Genomic DNA, 15,639 nt, shown 5'->3' with positions numbered 1-15,639 from the left:
AAGAAAAAATGTTTTTTTTAAATTCCCCTGAATATGCTTTTTGTTCCATGACCTTTCAAATAAATCGTCCCAGTGTAATTCAAAGAATTACCAGTAACACCCCTCGAGTGCGCACAATTCACGAATGGCGTGTCAGCATTTTGGAATTCACTCGAAATTCCCCTAATTTTCAACTGGCACTCAAGACACCGACGAGGGTAGATCGATGAAAACCCGGTGAATTGTTAGGTGAACATTTACCTCTCCTCTCTTCAATTGCATGTAGACAATGCAGCTACAGTTGTCGAATAGTCATGATACAAATGCCGGTGAAACTATTGACTCGATAAATTCCCTCCCAGATTTTTTTTCAGCCCCAGGGCTTTAGTCAGTCACTTTAAAAATTCTTTAACACCCCCCTGGCACACGAACATGGGGCAATAATTTTTTAATGCCCTTTAAAACTCCAATTATAACCGTTAAAAAAATTGATAAATTAGTTTTTGAGTGTTTGGGATATGCCATGCATGTTAATGACGGGATAACACTGGCGGAATTGAAGGAGTTTGCGGGCAGGTGGAAAGGGGTAAGGGCGGATGTTAATTTGCCAAACGCCTCAGCTGTTTCCTAGAGTACCCAGGTAACTTCTCTTTGCGTGACATTAGACTGAATGTATTATAACGTCTTTAACCAGGGCAGCGTGTTGCTTTACGAGAATTTGCTGGGTGTGTTGCGTGATGCACGAATTAATTCATCCTCAGGGTGAGGAAGGGGTGGGAGTATTTTGCGAGATATGCACTGGCCATGGGGCACTAGGTACCGGGTGACCTAATTTTTTTTATTCGACTCGAGATTTAATAATAAAAGAAATGAAAGTTCAGACATGAAAGGAGATCAATCAATTTCACTTGAGACTGAATTTCAAAGAAATTTTTTTTTTTGTTCTCTTCTTTGGGAATTGAATTTTGGTGAATCTAGAGTGATTTAGAACCTTCAAAAATGCTCTTGAATTTCTCACATGAATAATTTCCAGGTACATTCTGCAAATAACCACCAACGAAGGTCTTCCCAGTCACGGTCAATACCTCTAGGCCTCTAATTCCCATTTTTATTAACATTAATCGGCAAAAATTCAGTGGCACAGAGATAAGTAACGAGTGCTGTGTATCGTCGCTTGACAACAGCCCCGCAATCCCCGTGGACGGCGACGAAGTAGCGCAAGGGTGACCAGGTTCTACAGCCCACACACATATTATCCATAGCAAGCCGGTCATTTACTTCCAGGTGGTGAGCGTGTTTAGAAAATAAACGAAATTGTGATGGAGTTGCTGGTGAATAGAATGACCTGAGTTTCAATCCCATATTTCCAAGTAGTTGGTAAAATTTTCTACCCCTGTGTCGACTACCCTCGATGCTTATCGTGTGTAAACGTCGACAACGTTCTAAAATCCGGGTCAAATGGCAGGAGCTAAGGTACAATTGGCCAGTGGTGCCGGTGCAATTTTTTATCAATAATTTTTCAAGTTTTTTGTTCGTCAGGGCCAATTGACGGAGTATATCGTCGCAGTCTGATCGGCACTCGATTGTTATCTTTATGAGGAGAGGCATTCTCTTGAGCTGGTGAATCACCTCGGAGGTCGTTGGACCGTGCTCCATCACCTGCGGTTGGTCGATTTGGTCATTCGAGGTATTGCAATGGGTTGAGATTGGTTTTATACAGAAGTCGTGATAAATCATGGGATAAATTTGTTTAGTCTGATGTCCGGGGGAGTTCAAGGGGATTCGCGGATTTTTTTGGACAGATTATTATGAAAGAGATGTCTGTTACAGAACCAGTTGAAGTTCATTAACAAGTTTAATTCGAGGTGGGGATCTCTACGATCTTTGGGGAACAATAATTTTAACATAAATATTTTTGTCAGAATGTTTAAGACCTTCAAAAAACGTCTGAATGAAAATTCGTCTCTATTAAATTCTGAGATATTCATTTTTTAATTTTATCACGATTGGGCAACTGCGGTCATTTACATTGATCAAGTTTCGGTGATTAGAGGTATTACGGGTTGAGATTAGTTCCATACACAAGTTATGATAAATGATAAGATAAATTAGTTCAGTCCGACATCCGGGGGAGTTCAAGGGGATTCGTGGAATTTTCGGCTGGATTATTGCGAAAGAGATGTCTATCACAGAACCAGTTGAAGTTCATTAACAAGTTTAATTCGAGGTGGGGATCTCTACGATCTTTGGGGAACAATAATTTTAACATAAATATTTTTGTCAGAATGTTTAAGACCTTCAAAAAACGTCTGAATGGAAATTCGTCTCTATTAAATTCTGAGACATTCATTTTTTAATTTTATCACCAGTGGGCTCCACTAATTATCTCTCTTCATTATGTAATTAAATCCGAACCTCGTAGACTCTCCATACTGCAGGCTCAAGCGTGTGAAACCTCTCCGAGACACTCCGAAGGCTGTAAAAATCTCTGCAGTCGAGGTATGACAGGATTTCTATCAAGACTTCAGTGGGAAGGGACAGGAGGTTCGGTTTACCCGAGTCCTCGTCCTGGGAATTCATTTCCTCCGATGTTTGCCATTTTTTTTGGTCGCATCGAAAACGTTTGGCGGGCACCAACGAGTCCATCTGCGTTTTTTCACTCGCATTCTACATTACTCATAAATTTACAGACATTAGACCGAAGATTGTGAGGGTTAATTGACGTTATTGATAAAGGATCTTCATTTGTTAATGTTATCACCGTAAATCAGTTTCGAACATCGGTTAAATGTCTCTACTCCCTTTCTTCTGTTGGGTTTTCTGCTTCGCTATTAACGAAGAAAATTAGTAATTTTTCAATGACATTAAACAACTGGGAACATGCGTGACGGCATTCGAGTGTCCGGATGGGCTGTTGTCAGTGAAAACGTTGGTCAGAGTTACGTCCGATTGGCAATTAGTAATCACGGAGGGGTGTGCACAGTTGCCTGTGCGAGTTACGTACCGGGAAATCGATGGCCGATTCACGCTAGGAATGTCAAGTAAGAGTTCTATCCGGTATCGATTTACTGCATCGAAGTTTAAAAATTTATTTCCAAGGTACTCAGCACGTTCAACGTTATCGACGATAGTTGACACAATTATCGAGGATTTTAGTTTGACAAGTGTCATGGCATAGCCCAAGTCCCCTACATATTTTAATATTTTATTCAACGAGGTTGTTATCAAACAACGGACAACACCTGCGAGTCCACCTATTACTGACATTAACAATTACCAAATAAAAAGTAAAAAGTAATCCTGTTAATGAAACAGGAAAAATTAGTAAGCCCCTGGGTAATGATAAATAATTTTAAACTAATGTTTTGAAAATTTTTTTCAGGTGTTAAAATGCTCTCGCAAATGACGACTGAAAGCCGGCGATTGGATGGCAAACGCCCGAAGGAGTTGATGTCCTCATCGAGCCTATCCGGCATGTCCCAACTATCGAACAGCAGTGAGGAGGCCCTGGAGCCCTTCGTCACCCACAAGCCTGAGAATTCCGAGAGGTAGGATTTTTTTTTCACTGCACTCCATCTCCCTCGCACATCATGAATAAAATATTTCACGTTATGGTAATGAGAATGAAAAGGGGCATGCCGCGGTGATTAGAAGGCCTTCGCTAACGCATTTCGGTATTTAGTAGAGTCGTAACATCACGATTTGCGTTTTTGAAAGGGAAAACTCTAGTGAAGATGAGGGGTAACACGATACACCAAGTGCTACATTTTTATTAAATTTATTTTCCCTCGTTTATTCATGACTTGAAGATGTACTTCCGTAATTATATGAAATCATCTCTCATTAATTCCAGACATTCAAATGTCTGTGGTATTCGATGGCAGTGGAAGTGAGTAGTTTGTAAATTAAACCCACGAGTTTGAATCGCGTGATTTATAAGGATTTCATGGCCTGGGATTATTGAACTCCGAAGCACGTGGGTGAACACGATGAATCGTCTCTACATATAGATAACTATTTTTTTATTTGTTTGAATGAGAAAACCGGCAGTGCACTCTGGGGATTTTTTTTAGATCAATTGTAGTACAGGTCTCGTTCTTATCTGCCTTCGATATTATTGTCATTTTTAAATCAATTTAGATCAATCAAACCGTCATTCATCTACTTCGAGTCCAAAAAATTTTTTTTCCTCATATTACGATGCAGTAATTCTCAGACGATGTTAATTACGTTGTACGTGATTTGGAATGAACTTCATTAACGTTTGATCATTTCTAAATATTTAATTAACACTGCATATCTAAAAAGTTAGATCTTATCAGACAACAGCCTGATAAAAAATAAACACAGCCTTAAAGTAAACAAAAATTTCATAACAATTACAATTTCTCTCAGTGCACCAACAATTTCAGTTGATGAATAAAAAATTTTATTTGTTCCAGTGCTCCGAAAGAAAACAGTGCAAAAGGAAACGAGTGGTTGGTGAACGGCCCCAGTGGCAGTAAAGCCCCTGTTCTGAGGTTCAAGTGAGTCTCCTCAAGTTTCCTCGAAATATAAACCGACGTAACGAGACTTTTAACAATCATTAAAAATTCTTTTTGTTATTTTTTTTTTGCAGGTGTTCAGCCCTAGCGACGCCCCCGGAAGATCCACCAGCTAAGCAACTTCACATGACCTATAAAATCATCCAGGCTGACACCAAGCTGATGACACTGCTCCTCCAGTGCCATGGGCTCACTGAGGTGAGTCACATCAATTTACTAATCATACCTCTATTATGAATCATACTAATAATACAAATTATAATATCGATTGTTGCGAGGGGATAATTATGAGAAGTTCTCCCATCAATCGGTCGTACAAAGCGATTGAAAATTCGAATTCATGGTATTGGGTTGGGCTTAAATATTAAGTCGTGTGTTTAGGAAGAAAATAATCACATCGTTATATATATTTATTATGATCCATCGTAATAATACAAAATTTTTAATGTGGATTATTGCGAGATGATGATTATACGAAGCCCGTTAGTCATAAACCGCCAGAAATATCGAGTTAATCGTCATAAAAACACGGGATTAATAACAACAAAAAAAAAAAAACAACATCGCCGATGACTCGAAGCCGCTCATTAATACTGATACACCAGACAGTCCGAGGTCAAGTCAGTGGATGCAATTGCTCCAGAACCAGTGCGACCCGGGACACAGTTCAACGTCCAAATTGGCCTTGGCCAGGGTTTCTCTGAGTACTTTGACCCCTTCACAATCAAGACCCCAATTAGCAAGATTACCAATTTTCCTCAATCTCCTGCAGCTCTTCAACATCTTCAGAATAACTCCTGCCGATATTTTACTCGCTTCGTAGATGTAGAAACACGTGAGGCAGTTCAGTAAACAATTATCGCCCATTAGAATCATTTCTAGATGTTCATTAGTAAGATCCAAGCAACTGTGGACGTGCAGAGAGGATAGAACTGGTGAAAGTTTTATGATCATCGTGACACTGTGAGCAGTGACAGTTCTACCAAGTTGTATTCGCCTGAGTTTTCTCAAGGGCGGTGGATCGGATCCATCCAACCATACCACTGCTGCCCCTGTCTTGGAGAGACTCACGAGATTAGGACAGTACTGGAAGACTTCCCTCAGGTCTAACTGCACTGGAGTATCGCTCTCAGTAATTCTCACACTGAGATCTCTCAGTCTGTGTCCATTTGTTCTCAAGTAATCGTAGAAACCCGAGAGCCACTCCTTCCTCGCTGGAACACTCTGAATACTCAAGGAGGTGACGTGTGGGAAGAGTCTGAGTGCTTCGGGTGGATGGAGGGGCTCGGAAATGAAGATTTTCTCGAGTCTTGGACAAGTCTGAGAGAGTAATTCAAGTCTAGCAGCTGTTGTTCGACTGCTTCTCGCTTGTGTCAGACTGAAAGGTGTTTTCAGTTGAATTACACCCCTGTTCATGATCTCCACGACTCGACCCATGTGATTGTAATCAGCCAACGATTCCAGATGTGGCACGTGAGCCAGGGCCAGCAATACACCGGCACTGGTGACAGCGGTGTTGGCTACGTTGAGGATCTTGAGAGAATTGCAGAGGGCATTCTTCCTCTCGCAGTACTCCAACAAGATACCCTGTCTCTCCTGCTTGTCGATCTTCTTCCTGGATTTGAGCTTCGAGATAATGGCCTTCAGCTTTGACCAGCTCGTCTCCGAGGGTGATGGGTGTGTTGGCAGTTTATCACGGAGTTCAATTTGAAGTAGAAGATTGTTAAGCCCCATGTCCGTCACTTGCATTGAACAGGCGACGTCTAGGACAACGAGCTTTGGACAAGCTTTACCAATCACCTGAAGTACGGAGTCATTAGCGATATTCCTTAGAGTGAGACTTCGCAAATTTGTCATACTCTGGAGGGCGGATTTCAGGAGTTTGCAGTCGAGACGCAGAAGGGCAGATCTGGCTAATTCCAGGGACTCCAGACCAATTCCCTCGGACGCAAGGAGCTTCAGGAGTGACGTCTGATGGCTGCAGCCGTAATAACAGCACAGATTGACCTTCAACTGCTTGATGTCCGGCCCTAGAAGGAGGGCCAGTAGATAAAGGGGTGCAGGGCCTGATATCAATGTCGATCCATCCGGCGCTGGGCCGTAAAGCATTCTCGATGTCTCCTCTATGACACGCGATCGTAGTACAGCTGGCAGTGAATTAACGTAGTAAGGACGAATAGTCTGTTTAGCGTATGTTAATACTTGATTAGCGGACGTCTCCTGCGAGAGCAGCTGCAATCGCCGGCACGTACCGTCCAACTGCTGGCACACACGTCCCATACTTAGTCCCTCCAGGGACAGAGGCTGACGATGGCCAGGCATTGCGAAGGCATTCACTGGGGGAAAAAAAAATTATTCTTTTTTTAATGTGTCGATCTGTCTTGGTGCAGTATGGGAGGTATTTTCGACAAATTGAGCCATGCGCCTTCTTTGTTTCATTTCAAGGCCCTGACAACAGGTTATTCCCGTCGCGCGTCAATTCGTTTTATTTTATTCCGTGGGCACCTGGTACACGCCATAGAATCCTTAACGAGCCAACGATAATTTAACGCTCTTCCTCAAACATATCTTGTGAACAATGACAAAAGAATAATTTTTGGCTCTTTATTCGTGAAAACAAGAAGCACGAGCTCAGGCATAACTTCATGAACATAAATAATCAGTAAAAATATTCAACTCATTTAAGAATTATTCAGTAAAAATAACATTGAAATTTTTCAAATCCATTTGTGTATTTGTCTTGATGATTAGAACGTGCACATTGAATTCTGAATGCATCGTGCCAATCAAAAATTCTACTTTGCTCTCGTAATTTATTCTCGCGATGTTGCTTTAATGGATGAGAATCAATATGGAACTTGGTGACTGTGTAGCATCTCGCTAATCGAGTTATAACACTGATATTCACATCCTACTTGTCACCGTCACGCCTGACGATCCTGTTTCCGTCCTCCGTGCGCTCCACATGCTGGAGGATTCAGTGTAATATCATTTTTACTCACATCTGCAATTTTTATATTTCCAATCTTATCAGATAATCGCATCGATCGCGCTTTGGTGAACAAAAAAAAAATGAGGAAAATATTGTTCGTATTTATTGGATGAGATTCAAGGAGATCTTGATCACCACAATAATTATGCATCACGTGGGTCAATCTAATAATTTTTTGTTTATTTATATTATTGAGTGTATGGGTAGGTGGGTATTTAAGAGTATTAATAGATCGACCGATAATCGACGCGAATTTTCAACGATTTATGGCCTTTATCGAGCGGTTTTTAAACTTTAGGAACAATTTTTTAGTTTTAGGGAGTCATTCAGGCAAAATTTAAAATTTTTCTTTCTTTAGAAAACCGAATATCCGATGCAATCGCTAGTACCTTGACATTTAAGAGGCTTCTGTATTCAAACGTGCCTCATAAGTCACTCTTCTCATCGTGAATAGTACGTTGTGAGGGACTTTTAGCTTTAAAAAAATTCTAGTCAGTGAAATTTCAATATTCCCATAAATTCAGTGGAGTCGAATAGGAAGTGATTAAATTACTCGGGCCGACAAAACATTGACTAAAGTTGACATATCGAGTTTCCGGAATACCGTACATTATCGTCATCCTGCTGTCATGTCTCGAGATGTGACAAATAAAGTAAAATGACCATAAAATCAGCCTTGTCCTTCGTCCACAAACAATACGTAATATTTCTATCTCTGTTGCACTATCGTCGCATCTCTTGCTCCCATGGGAAATAACAAAGTCGCATATTTTATACAAATCGATTATTCTAATTTTTTTCAACTCGTGGACTATCGCGAGTATTATTCCCCAATGGCTATTACGACCAACTCGTGACGATGGAGTTTATGCATGTTGAACTAGTAGTCATCACCTAGTTTGTTATTATAGTCTTATCTGTACTGGTTGTTTGAACTTTTGAACATTCAAACGATGGCATGTGGTGAGATTTTTTAGTGCCAAATTTAACCAAATATTTGGATTATTTTATTACTGAGTCATTGCAGTATTTACTGATCGTACTAATTGCGTTGTCATTAATTGCGCATCGAGTTTTTCGTTGTGGATTAGTAGATTATATCGAACTAGTCATTTCGAGTGTAGGAAGATAAGACATTAATAAGAATTATCATATGGAAATTAATTTTAGGTAAAAATTGGACCTTCAGGGTGCGGAATAAGCGACAAATTTTAGTTTTATCAGAAAAATTAGTTTCTCAAGTCTAATTTATCCAACAAAATTTGATGTAAAAAATCGTTGATTGTCATTTCGTCCCACGTATCGTCCTCTAGAGGTCTAATTGTTATCAAAAATTTTTTTTTCGTGCAGAAAAAATCAAACTTTATTTTTGAATATCTATTCTCCTTTGAAAAATCAGTAAAAATGTAAAAATTCCTTTTACCTGTTCTACTGGACATTCATGAATTCCCTTGAATTCTGCCTCATTCTCGAATTTTTATAGCTACTCTCCTAAATCTGAGTTTAATATCCCTCTCATGAGAATTATCGTCAGATTTTCTAGGCAATTTCAAAAAGATTCTAGCGATATAAATCGGGAAATGAAAAATTATGCGACAATTTCGTACTTTGTTCGGTGATGAACCGCTAAGTTCATGGAACGTTTTGAATTTCTTTGTCTTCCGGTCATTAAAAAAACAACTAAAAACAAACCTCCGATACACCCGAATGATTTCTATATTGTTTCTTCATAAATTAATAAAAAACATTGAATCTTGGATTTGAATCCTCGACTTTAGGGCCTCATTCCACTCACAACTTGTCCTTGAATCCACGAAATTAAAATTTTCCGCTGACAAAAATTCATTACGGAGATTGTAACACTCGTCATCTTTGACAATGTCATTATTATTCTCGATGGAAACCTGCCAATGACGAAAAATAGTGCAAATATGATGACTTTTCCTCCCGAAGCTCATCAATTTTACAACGTCAAGTCTCGTCTGTTGTTATCTCAACGTTTAATATTAGAATTTCAAATGGCACTCGAATGACTTTTTAATCTCATCGTTGTCACACTAATTATCTTCCATAAATACCCCTAAAACACCGCTCCCTTAACCGCTCAATTTTCTCCCCCACCCGCAATAAATCCAAATCACCATAAAATTTCCAAGGGTTGAAATTCATTAATCAAAACTCATTAAACAACAATTAAATCGTCATTTAAGTCTGAATAACACTTGTTATTGCCGGTCACGCGATCACAGCACATCATTGGGGGTATTATTTCACCCCTAAATTAATCAAACCAGATGATATCGATCACGAGGGGGTACCAGAGCACTTTTGCACGCAGGTCATTTGCCACTGGGTGTTAAGGAACCAAAAAAAATCAGTCAAGATCGTCGATATAAAGTTTCAATGAATGTTTAATTCGTTTTCTCGATATTCTATCAACCCTCCCCCAATTCATTGAAACAATTTTGATTTTTATCACACCTTGTCACTGATCTATCACACGATATTTTGGGGAACCATAACGATATTTTAATGTGTTAGATCCGCTGTGAATGAACACATGCCTACCTTGATTAAACAAATTCCCCTGACGGGCTGTCTCCTGAGCGGTGGCTCGTGCTAGACTGAGGGGACGGTGTTTCTCTCAGTTGGAATATCGTAAAACCGTCTCGCTCTTACGACCTCGCGCCTCCCAATCATGGCGTCCGAGAGTTACAACTTGACGTTTTTCTTAAAATACTAGATTATTTATCGAGAGATGAGTGGGAATTTTTATTCTTCTTTCTTCTCTCAGATTTTTCTCCTTTCTATTTCATTATATTAATTTACCTTTTCCCAGCTGAGATTTTGAAATTCCATGTGATAATGTCCATCAAAGGCCTCATTTGATTTTTTTGTTTTAAGTGAAGTGAGGGTTTCCGAAATTATTTATTTGACTTCATCGATGTTGACAGCATTGGACGAAGCTCGAAGATTTAGACGAAATTTATTGTCTATTTTTCTTCAATTTCTTCATGAAGACGTGTTATGATCGTGGTCTTTACCCTCGAAGTCGATGGACTTTTATATTTTCTGATAAGTCAATGGAAGTTAGGGTTGAAGGGCTGATTTGGATGACTTTTCAGTCATTTTAGGGAATTAATTGAATTGGATAAATGAGATTTCTTGATGAATTTTCAGGCTCAGCTCTATTAGCAACTTCGGCAGTTAATTAATGAAGACAACTGATGCAGATGTGATCGCGTCTAGTGCGGGAGATGAAACTGGAGATCAACTCAATAAAATTATTTTAATTGGATTAATTTAGTGAAGGATGCGAGGGGCTCGTTTGCCAGTAGAATTAATCTGCTGATTCGTCCTATTTTGATGAGGTACTCTTATTGCAGCTTGTCTCATAGAAAATGTCTAGCTTTCCAATGACGACTTCATGTCATCAATTTTTCCTTCGACTTTCTTCGACAGTTCGAGGCTATTCTGTGAAAATGTGAATTTTAACAAAATTATCGTGTGATTATTACCCAAAATTACCGGATTTTTCCAGTAATTTTTTTGGTAATTATTCACGGAAATTCCTTCGGGTAATTAATTTCTCTGAATTTTCATGAACAACGGATTTACATGACCCTGAATAATGCCAATGATCTTTCCGCTGATCGAGCAATGATTTACGATTGTATGTGGGTCAATGGTATCAATGCAAGAAATACTTTAAAAAAATTACTTCGTACATAACGAGATGTATTGTAGGAGCAATTTTCATTTTCCTCTATCATTTTTTATCATTCGTGCGAATTTCTTCGAGGAATTCACCATTGAGTCTTGTCACCACGTACGTGATCGACAATTGGAATGCGTTATTATAAGACCAGAGTCTTTGTCATTTATCCTCATTTTAGAAAATTCTAAATTTTTCGTAGAAAACAAGGAACAAAATTTTTAAAATCAACGATACGAAAAATAATATCATTTAACTTGCCTATTTGTTATTTAACAGAACACAGTCAAGTAAATTCAATTAATATTAAATAGTATAATCCCCTGGACTCGCAGGTCAATGAAAACAATACAAATGATATTTTGTTTGTCTGGAATGTCATCGTAAGACAAAAAATCTCAGCAAGAGGAACTCTAGAAGTTTCTCGCTGACGAGTCAGTGACTACTGATGTCCCATCATCATCAATATTAATCCCTCAATCATCTCCAAGTCACGAGAATGTCTCGTTTCACGTGAATGGCGAAGACCGTGCGACATAATTGTGGAATTTGGTATAAATAATTCATTGGCAGTGAATTGAATCCAGGATCCTGGGATGTGTGGATCATCTGACTGGTGACACTTCATCAATATTGGATGATGGAAAAATATTCTTGGATAATGAGAATAATGTTGGTGCCAGGGTCGAGCGATATTTCCGGGTTGAGTGGTGAACTCCTTCCTGAATCCACTGGACCTTCGGCCTAGTACCTTTTCGTCCTTCCTCGTGCGTTTCCTTGAGGGTTATCGATTTTTCCGGATTAATAAAACTCAATGGTGCATTAAATTATGGTGTACATTATTCAAGGATCGGTGGTGGCTTATTGTTGAGGCAGTTTCACTTGTTTATCACTGGTAAAAGTGAGGAGATGTCATTTTTTACATTGGTCACGTAATCATCGTTTGACCGAGTCATTTCATACGTACTGATGTACTTTCCCTTTCCCTTTCCACAGCCAGGCACCGATAGGGGGGTATTATTAGGTATTGGCAAGCGAAATCGATGCCTGAAGTGGTTCAGGGACAAACGGGTTATCTGAATGGTATTTAATTATCTGTAAAAATTTTGTTTATCGGGTTATCGTTGAGTGCAGGTGGTGCTAGGAGACACGTTCTCCAGGTGCTATGTTTAGGAATTCAATTAGATATATTTAAACTCGACATTTGTGGGATCACAATAATAAGTTTTAGACTTATGAAATTTTTTAAAAAAAGCTCCATATTTTTTTAGGTGATTAATACATTATTATCTGTCATTACTGATGATTTTCTAATGTGAAATCGATGAAGCAATCTATTTCACAATTAAATCTATTTTTACGAAATTTATATGTCTTCATACACCTCGAAAGATCGTTAATTGTCCCTCCATTCGTTCCATCATACTCCACTTGTCCCAATTTTCCTTTCAATAAAGACAATCAGAAAAGCATCATTCGGTGGATTGATGTCAATTGTCGGATGTCATATCAATAAGTCCCATTGTCATCAGATAAAATCAATTTGTCGGCGAGGAGGAACGTATCGTACGACAGAGTGATATACGCTGAGTCCAGGAAGTTATGATAAACATTGAAAAATATAAAAAGATACATTGTTAGGCGCGACGCGTAAAAAATACTCGATCGCAAGGTCATAAGACTGTACGTGGCCCGGACATTTTTTTTTCTCTCTGTCTTTTGTATTCGTCAATGGGAGACAAATGTTTGAACACAGAAATTCTCACAAAAACCCTTTGCACACGGTTTTTTTTAACAATGCATTTGTTCATTGTTACTAAGATAGAGTTATCACGGGCGTCTCCTTCGCATCTCCAATCTCAATGATGTCTCTATTCTCATGACACAATAAAAAGTAGAAAAATGATCTTTTCGGTTTCACGAAGTCAATTCGAATACGAATGTGAGGGATTATTTTGGGAATTAGTTTAACTTTGACAGAGGGGAGACGGTTTACGTGATGACAATACTAGGAGCAAATTAATGTTGGACTAGTCTGCGGAACAGGTTTGAAAAAAGGTTTTTTTTTCTTATTTTTTTTCAGGTTTCGGTCAATGATGCCGACTTCAACCTTCTGTGGATGGGAAGCCACCCGAAACCGGATGTTCTGAGGAGCCTAGCGCCGTTCCAAAAAATTAATCACTTCCCGAGGTAAGCAAAGATGTTGTTGGCGAGGGATTGAGGAACAGGATGAGTTTATCTAGAGTGAAAATTATGGTTTTTACAAAATATCCCGGAAGTCACTGGAGATAATGAATTTTTTTTCACGATTTTTTTGTTGAAAATTGGAAAAGCAAAAAAATATCTAAAAATGAATCTAAAATCCACGTTGAAGGTCGTTTTTAAGATAAATTTTTTACTTTTAGGAAATATCTCTGGCTTCACGAACGATTAAAATATCCACTTCATTTTATTTCTCTGATGTTATCAATGTTCTCTTCACTTTTCATCGACTCCTCCCCATCCCTCGGTTTCTCCTCTTCACGATTACCACATTTTTCTTGATATTAATCCAACAAAAGGTTGAAAAAATGATTTGAAAGATCGACGAATGTTAGAATTTATGAATAACTCCTCATAATCCTCAATTGTATGCTCCAGGTCATACGAGATAACCCGAAAAGATCGTCTCTACAAGAATATCGAGGCGATGCAGAGAAGCAAAGGTCTTCGCAATCTGGACTTCATCCCCCAGACCTTCTTACTCCCCAGTGAATCACGTGAATTACTGACCGCCCACTTCAGGTACCGGGGTCCCTGGATTGTAAAGCCAAAGGCTAGCTCACGAGGTCGTGGCATCTACATCGTCAACAGTGTAAGTACTCATTCTGAAAAGCCACAGGAAAGAGCCCAATGACTCATGCATGAGGAGGAAAAGACATTAACTTGTGGTTTTCTCGTAGCCAGAGAAAATATTCACTGAGGAATCAGTTATTGTGGCGCAGTACATCAACAATCCCCTCTTGGTTGACGGACACAAGTGTGACTTACGTCTCTACGTTGCTGTCACAAACTACGATCCACTTCTTATTTATTTGTATGAGGAGGGATTGGTCAGATTTGCAACTGTCAAGTATGAGGGTGGCAATCAGTATGTCTGGAATCCCTGCATGCACCTGTGTAATTACAGCATCAACAAATTTCACGTTGATTATGTCAAGTACGTCATCAGCCCGGCTGTTGCTATTATTTATTATTCGCGAGGGGAATTCCGAGTGTTTTGTAGTTTTCCATAATTTATCTTAAGTGAGATTGAGAGGGCTTAGAGACATCAAAACCTGGGATTTTTCGGTGCGATTGTTGAGTCATTAGAAAATTGTTGGATTTTTATAGCGCAGGGTAGATCTTCACTGCACAATATTCAATGTCTTGACTTTCCATTACACACGTACAGATCGTATCTTCAATTACGGGGATCGTTTTTATCGAGGCCTTCAATTGATAATAGATATCCCTGACTTGGTTGACCCTTAATCTATAGCTTGCAAGATTTTAAATTATTCAATCAAATCCATGTCCTTTCAATGAACATCAGTTCGATATTTTATTTCTCATATCTCACTCCGTTTTTTAGATACATAGTTATTCTATATATATTTTTATTTACTCATTTTGAACGTTTATTAAATTATAATTCCCCTGCGATCTCATTTTTCTCTTGAACTACTTAAATTCAATTTAATTATTAAACTTAAACTCCATTCCACCTTCAACGTTCCCCCAATTTTCTGTCAGGAGTGAAGATCCAGACGCTGAAGACGTGGGTCACAAGTGGACCCTCTCAGCCCTCCTCCGTCATCTCCGTTCAATGGGCCAGGATACAGAGCTCCTCATGCAGAGAATCGAGGACATAATAATAAAGTCAATCCTGGCAACAGCCTCTGGAATTGTCAGTGGTGTAAAGCAGTTCGTAAAACACCCCGAGACCTGTTTCGAGCTTTATGGCTTCGATATTCTTATAGACGACACCCTAAAGCCCTGGTTATTGGAAGTTAACCTGACGCCGTCCCTGGGTTGTGACTCTCCCCTCGATGTTCGACTGAAATCAGCTCTTATGGCGGATCTCCTCACACTGGTGGGTCTCCAAGCAGTAGATCCAATACTCAGACCCCAGAATCCCCAGAGCAGAGCCCTGGGGAATCCCTCCAAGAGACTGGCTAGCCATAGAAGGGTCAATTCAGCTGAAGGACTTAATACTAAGAAGAGGAACCCTGTCAAAGCCTCCAACAGGTTTGGACTGAATTATTAATTAGTTTGAAACAATGAACTTTTCAATATCTCAGGTGCGTTAAAGATGAGGATAAAAATTGGAGATAAAAAAACTCATCTCATTGATATAATGCAATAATGATGGAAATGCAAGGATTCAT

General features: G+C 39.2%; 3 protein-coding genes across 14 annotated transcripts in view; 1 reads left to right on the top strand and 2 right to left on the bottom strand.

Moving 5' to 3' along the window:
* The window catches only part of LOC135170284 (tubulin polyglutamylase TTLL5), an 85,001-nt gene that overhangs the window by 65,955 nt on the left and 3,407 nt on the right, over positions 1 to 15,639 (top strand). For 9 of the 12 annotated variants that reach the window (XM_064135969.1, XM_064135975.1, XM_064135978.1 and 6 more), the window contains 7 exons: positions 3,362 to 3,527; positions 4,422 to 4,505; positions 4,598 to 4,721; positions 13,314 to 13,420; positions 13,871 to 14,084; positions 14,173 to 14,429; positions 15,005 to 15,499. In XM_064135969.1, the coding sequence (XP_063992039.1) occupies positions 3,362 to 3,527; positions 4,422 to 4,505; positions 4,598 to 4,721; positions 13,314 to 13,420; positions 13,871 to 14,084; positions 14,173 to 14,429; positions 15,005 to 15,499 (1,447 nt within the window). Of the gene's footprint in view, positions 1 to 73; positions 229 to 1,314; positions 1,453 to 1,518; positions 1,667 to 2,998; positions 3,021 to 3,361; positions 3,528 to 4,421; positions 4,506 to 4,597; positions 4,722 to 13,313; positions 13,421 to 13,870; positions 14,085 to 14,172; positions 14,430 to 15,004; positions 15,500 to 15,639 lie in introns of those variants that run through there. The other 3 variants (XM_064135977.1, XM_064135976.1, XM_064135970.1) reach the window with 3 other exon arrangements.
* Positions 225 to 3,095, bottom strand: LOC135170306 (uncharacterized). The gene is made up of 3 exons (XM_064136011.1): positions 2,984 to 3,095; positions 2,395 to 2,646; positions 225 to 1,638 (listed from the first exon to the last, which is right to left on the bottom strand). Exons 2-3 carry the CDS (start codon positions 2,623 to 2,625, stop codon positions 1,075 to 1,077), a joined length of 795 nt encoding a protein of 264 aa, XP_063992081.1. The 5' UTR covers positions 2,626 to 2,646; positions 2,984 to 3,095; the 3' UTR covers positions 225 to 1,074.
* LOC135170289 (uncharacterized) lies at positions 4,900 to 10,244 on the bottom strand. The gene is made up of 2 exons (XM_064135989.1): positions 10,084 to 10,244; positions 4,900 to 6,859 (listed from the first exon to the last, which is right to left on the bottom strand). The coding sequence occupies exon 2, from the start codon at positions 6,843 to 6,845 to the stop codon at positions 5,145 to 5,147; it is 1,701 nt and encodes a 566-aa protein (XP_063992059.1). The 5' UTR covers positions 6,846 to 6,859; positions 10,084 to 10,244; the 3' UTR covers positions 4,900 to 5,144.

Source organism: Diachasmimorpha longicaudata, chromosome 16 (genome assembly GCF_034640455.1).
Source record: "Diachasmimorpha longicaudata isolate KC_UGA_2023 chromosome 16, iyDiaLong2, whole genome shotgun sequence".
Taxonomy (NCBI): domain Eukaryota; kingdom Metazoa; phylum Arthropoda; class Insecta; order Hymenoptera; family Braconidae; genus Diachasmimorpha; species Diachasmimorpha longicaudata.
This window is presented reverse-complemented; position numbering and strand designations above follow the sequence as displayed.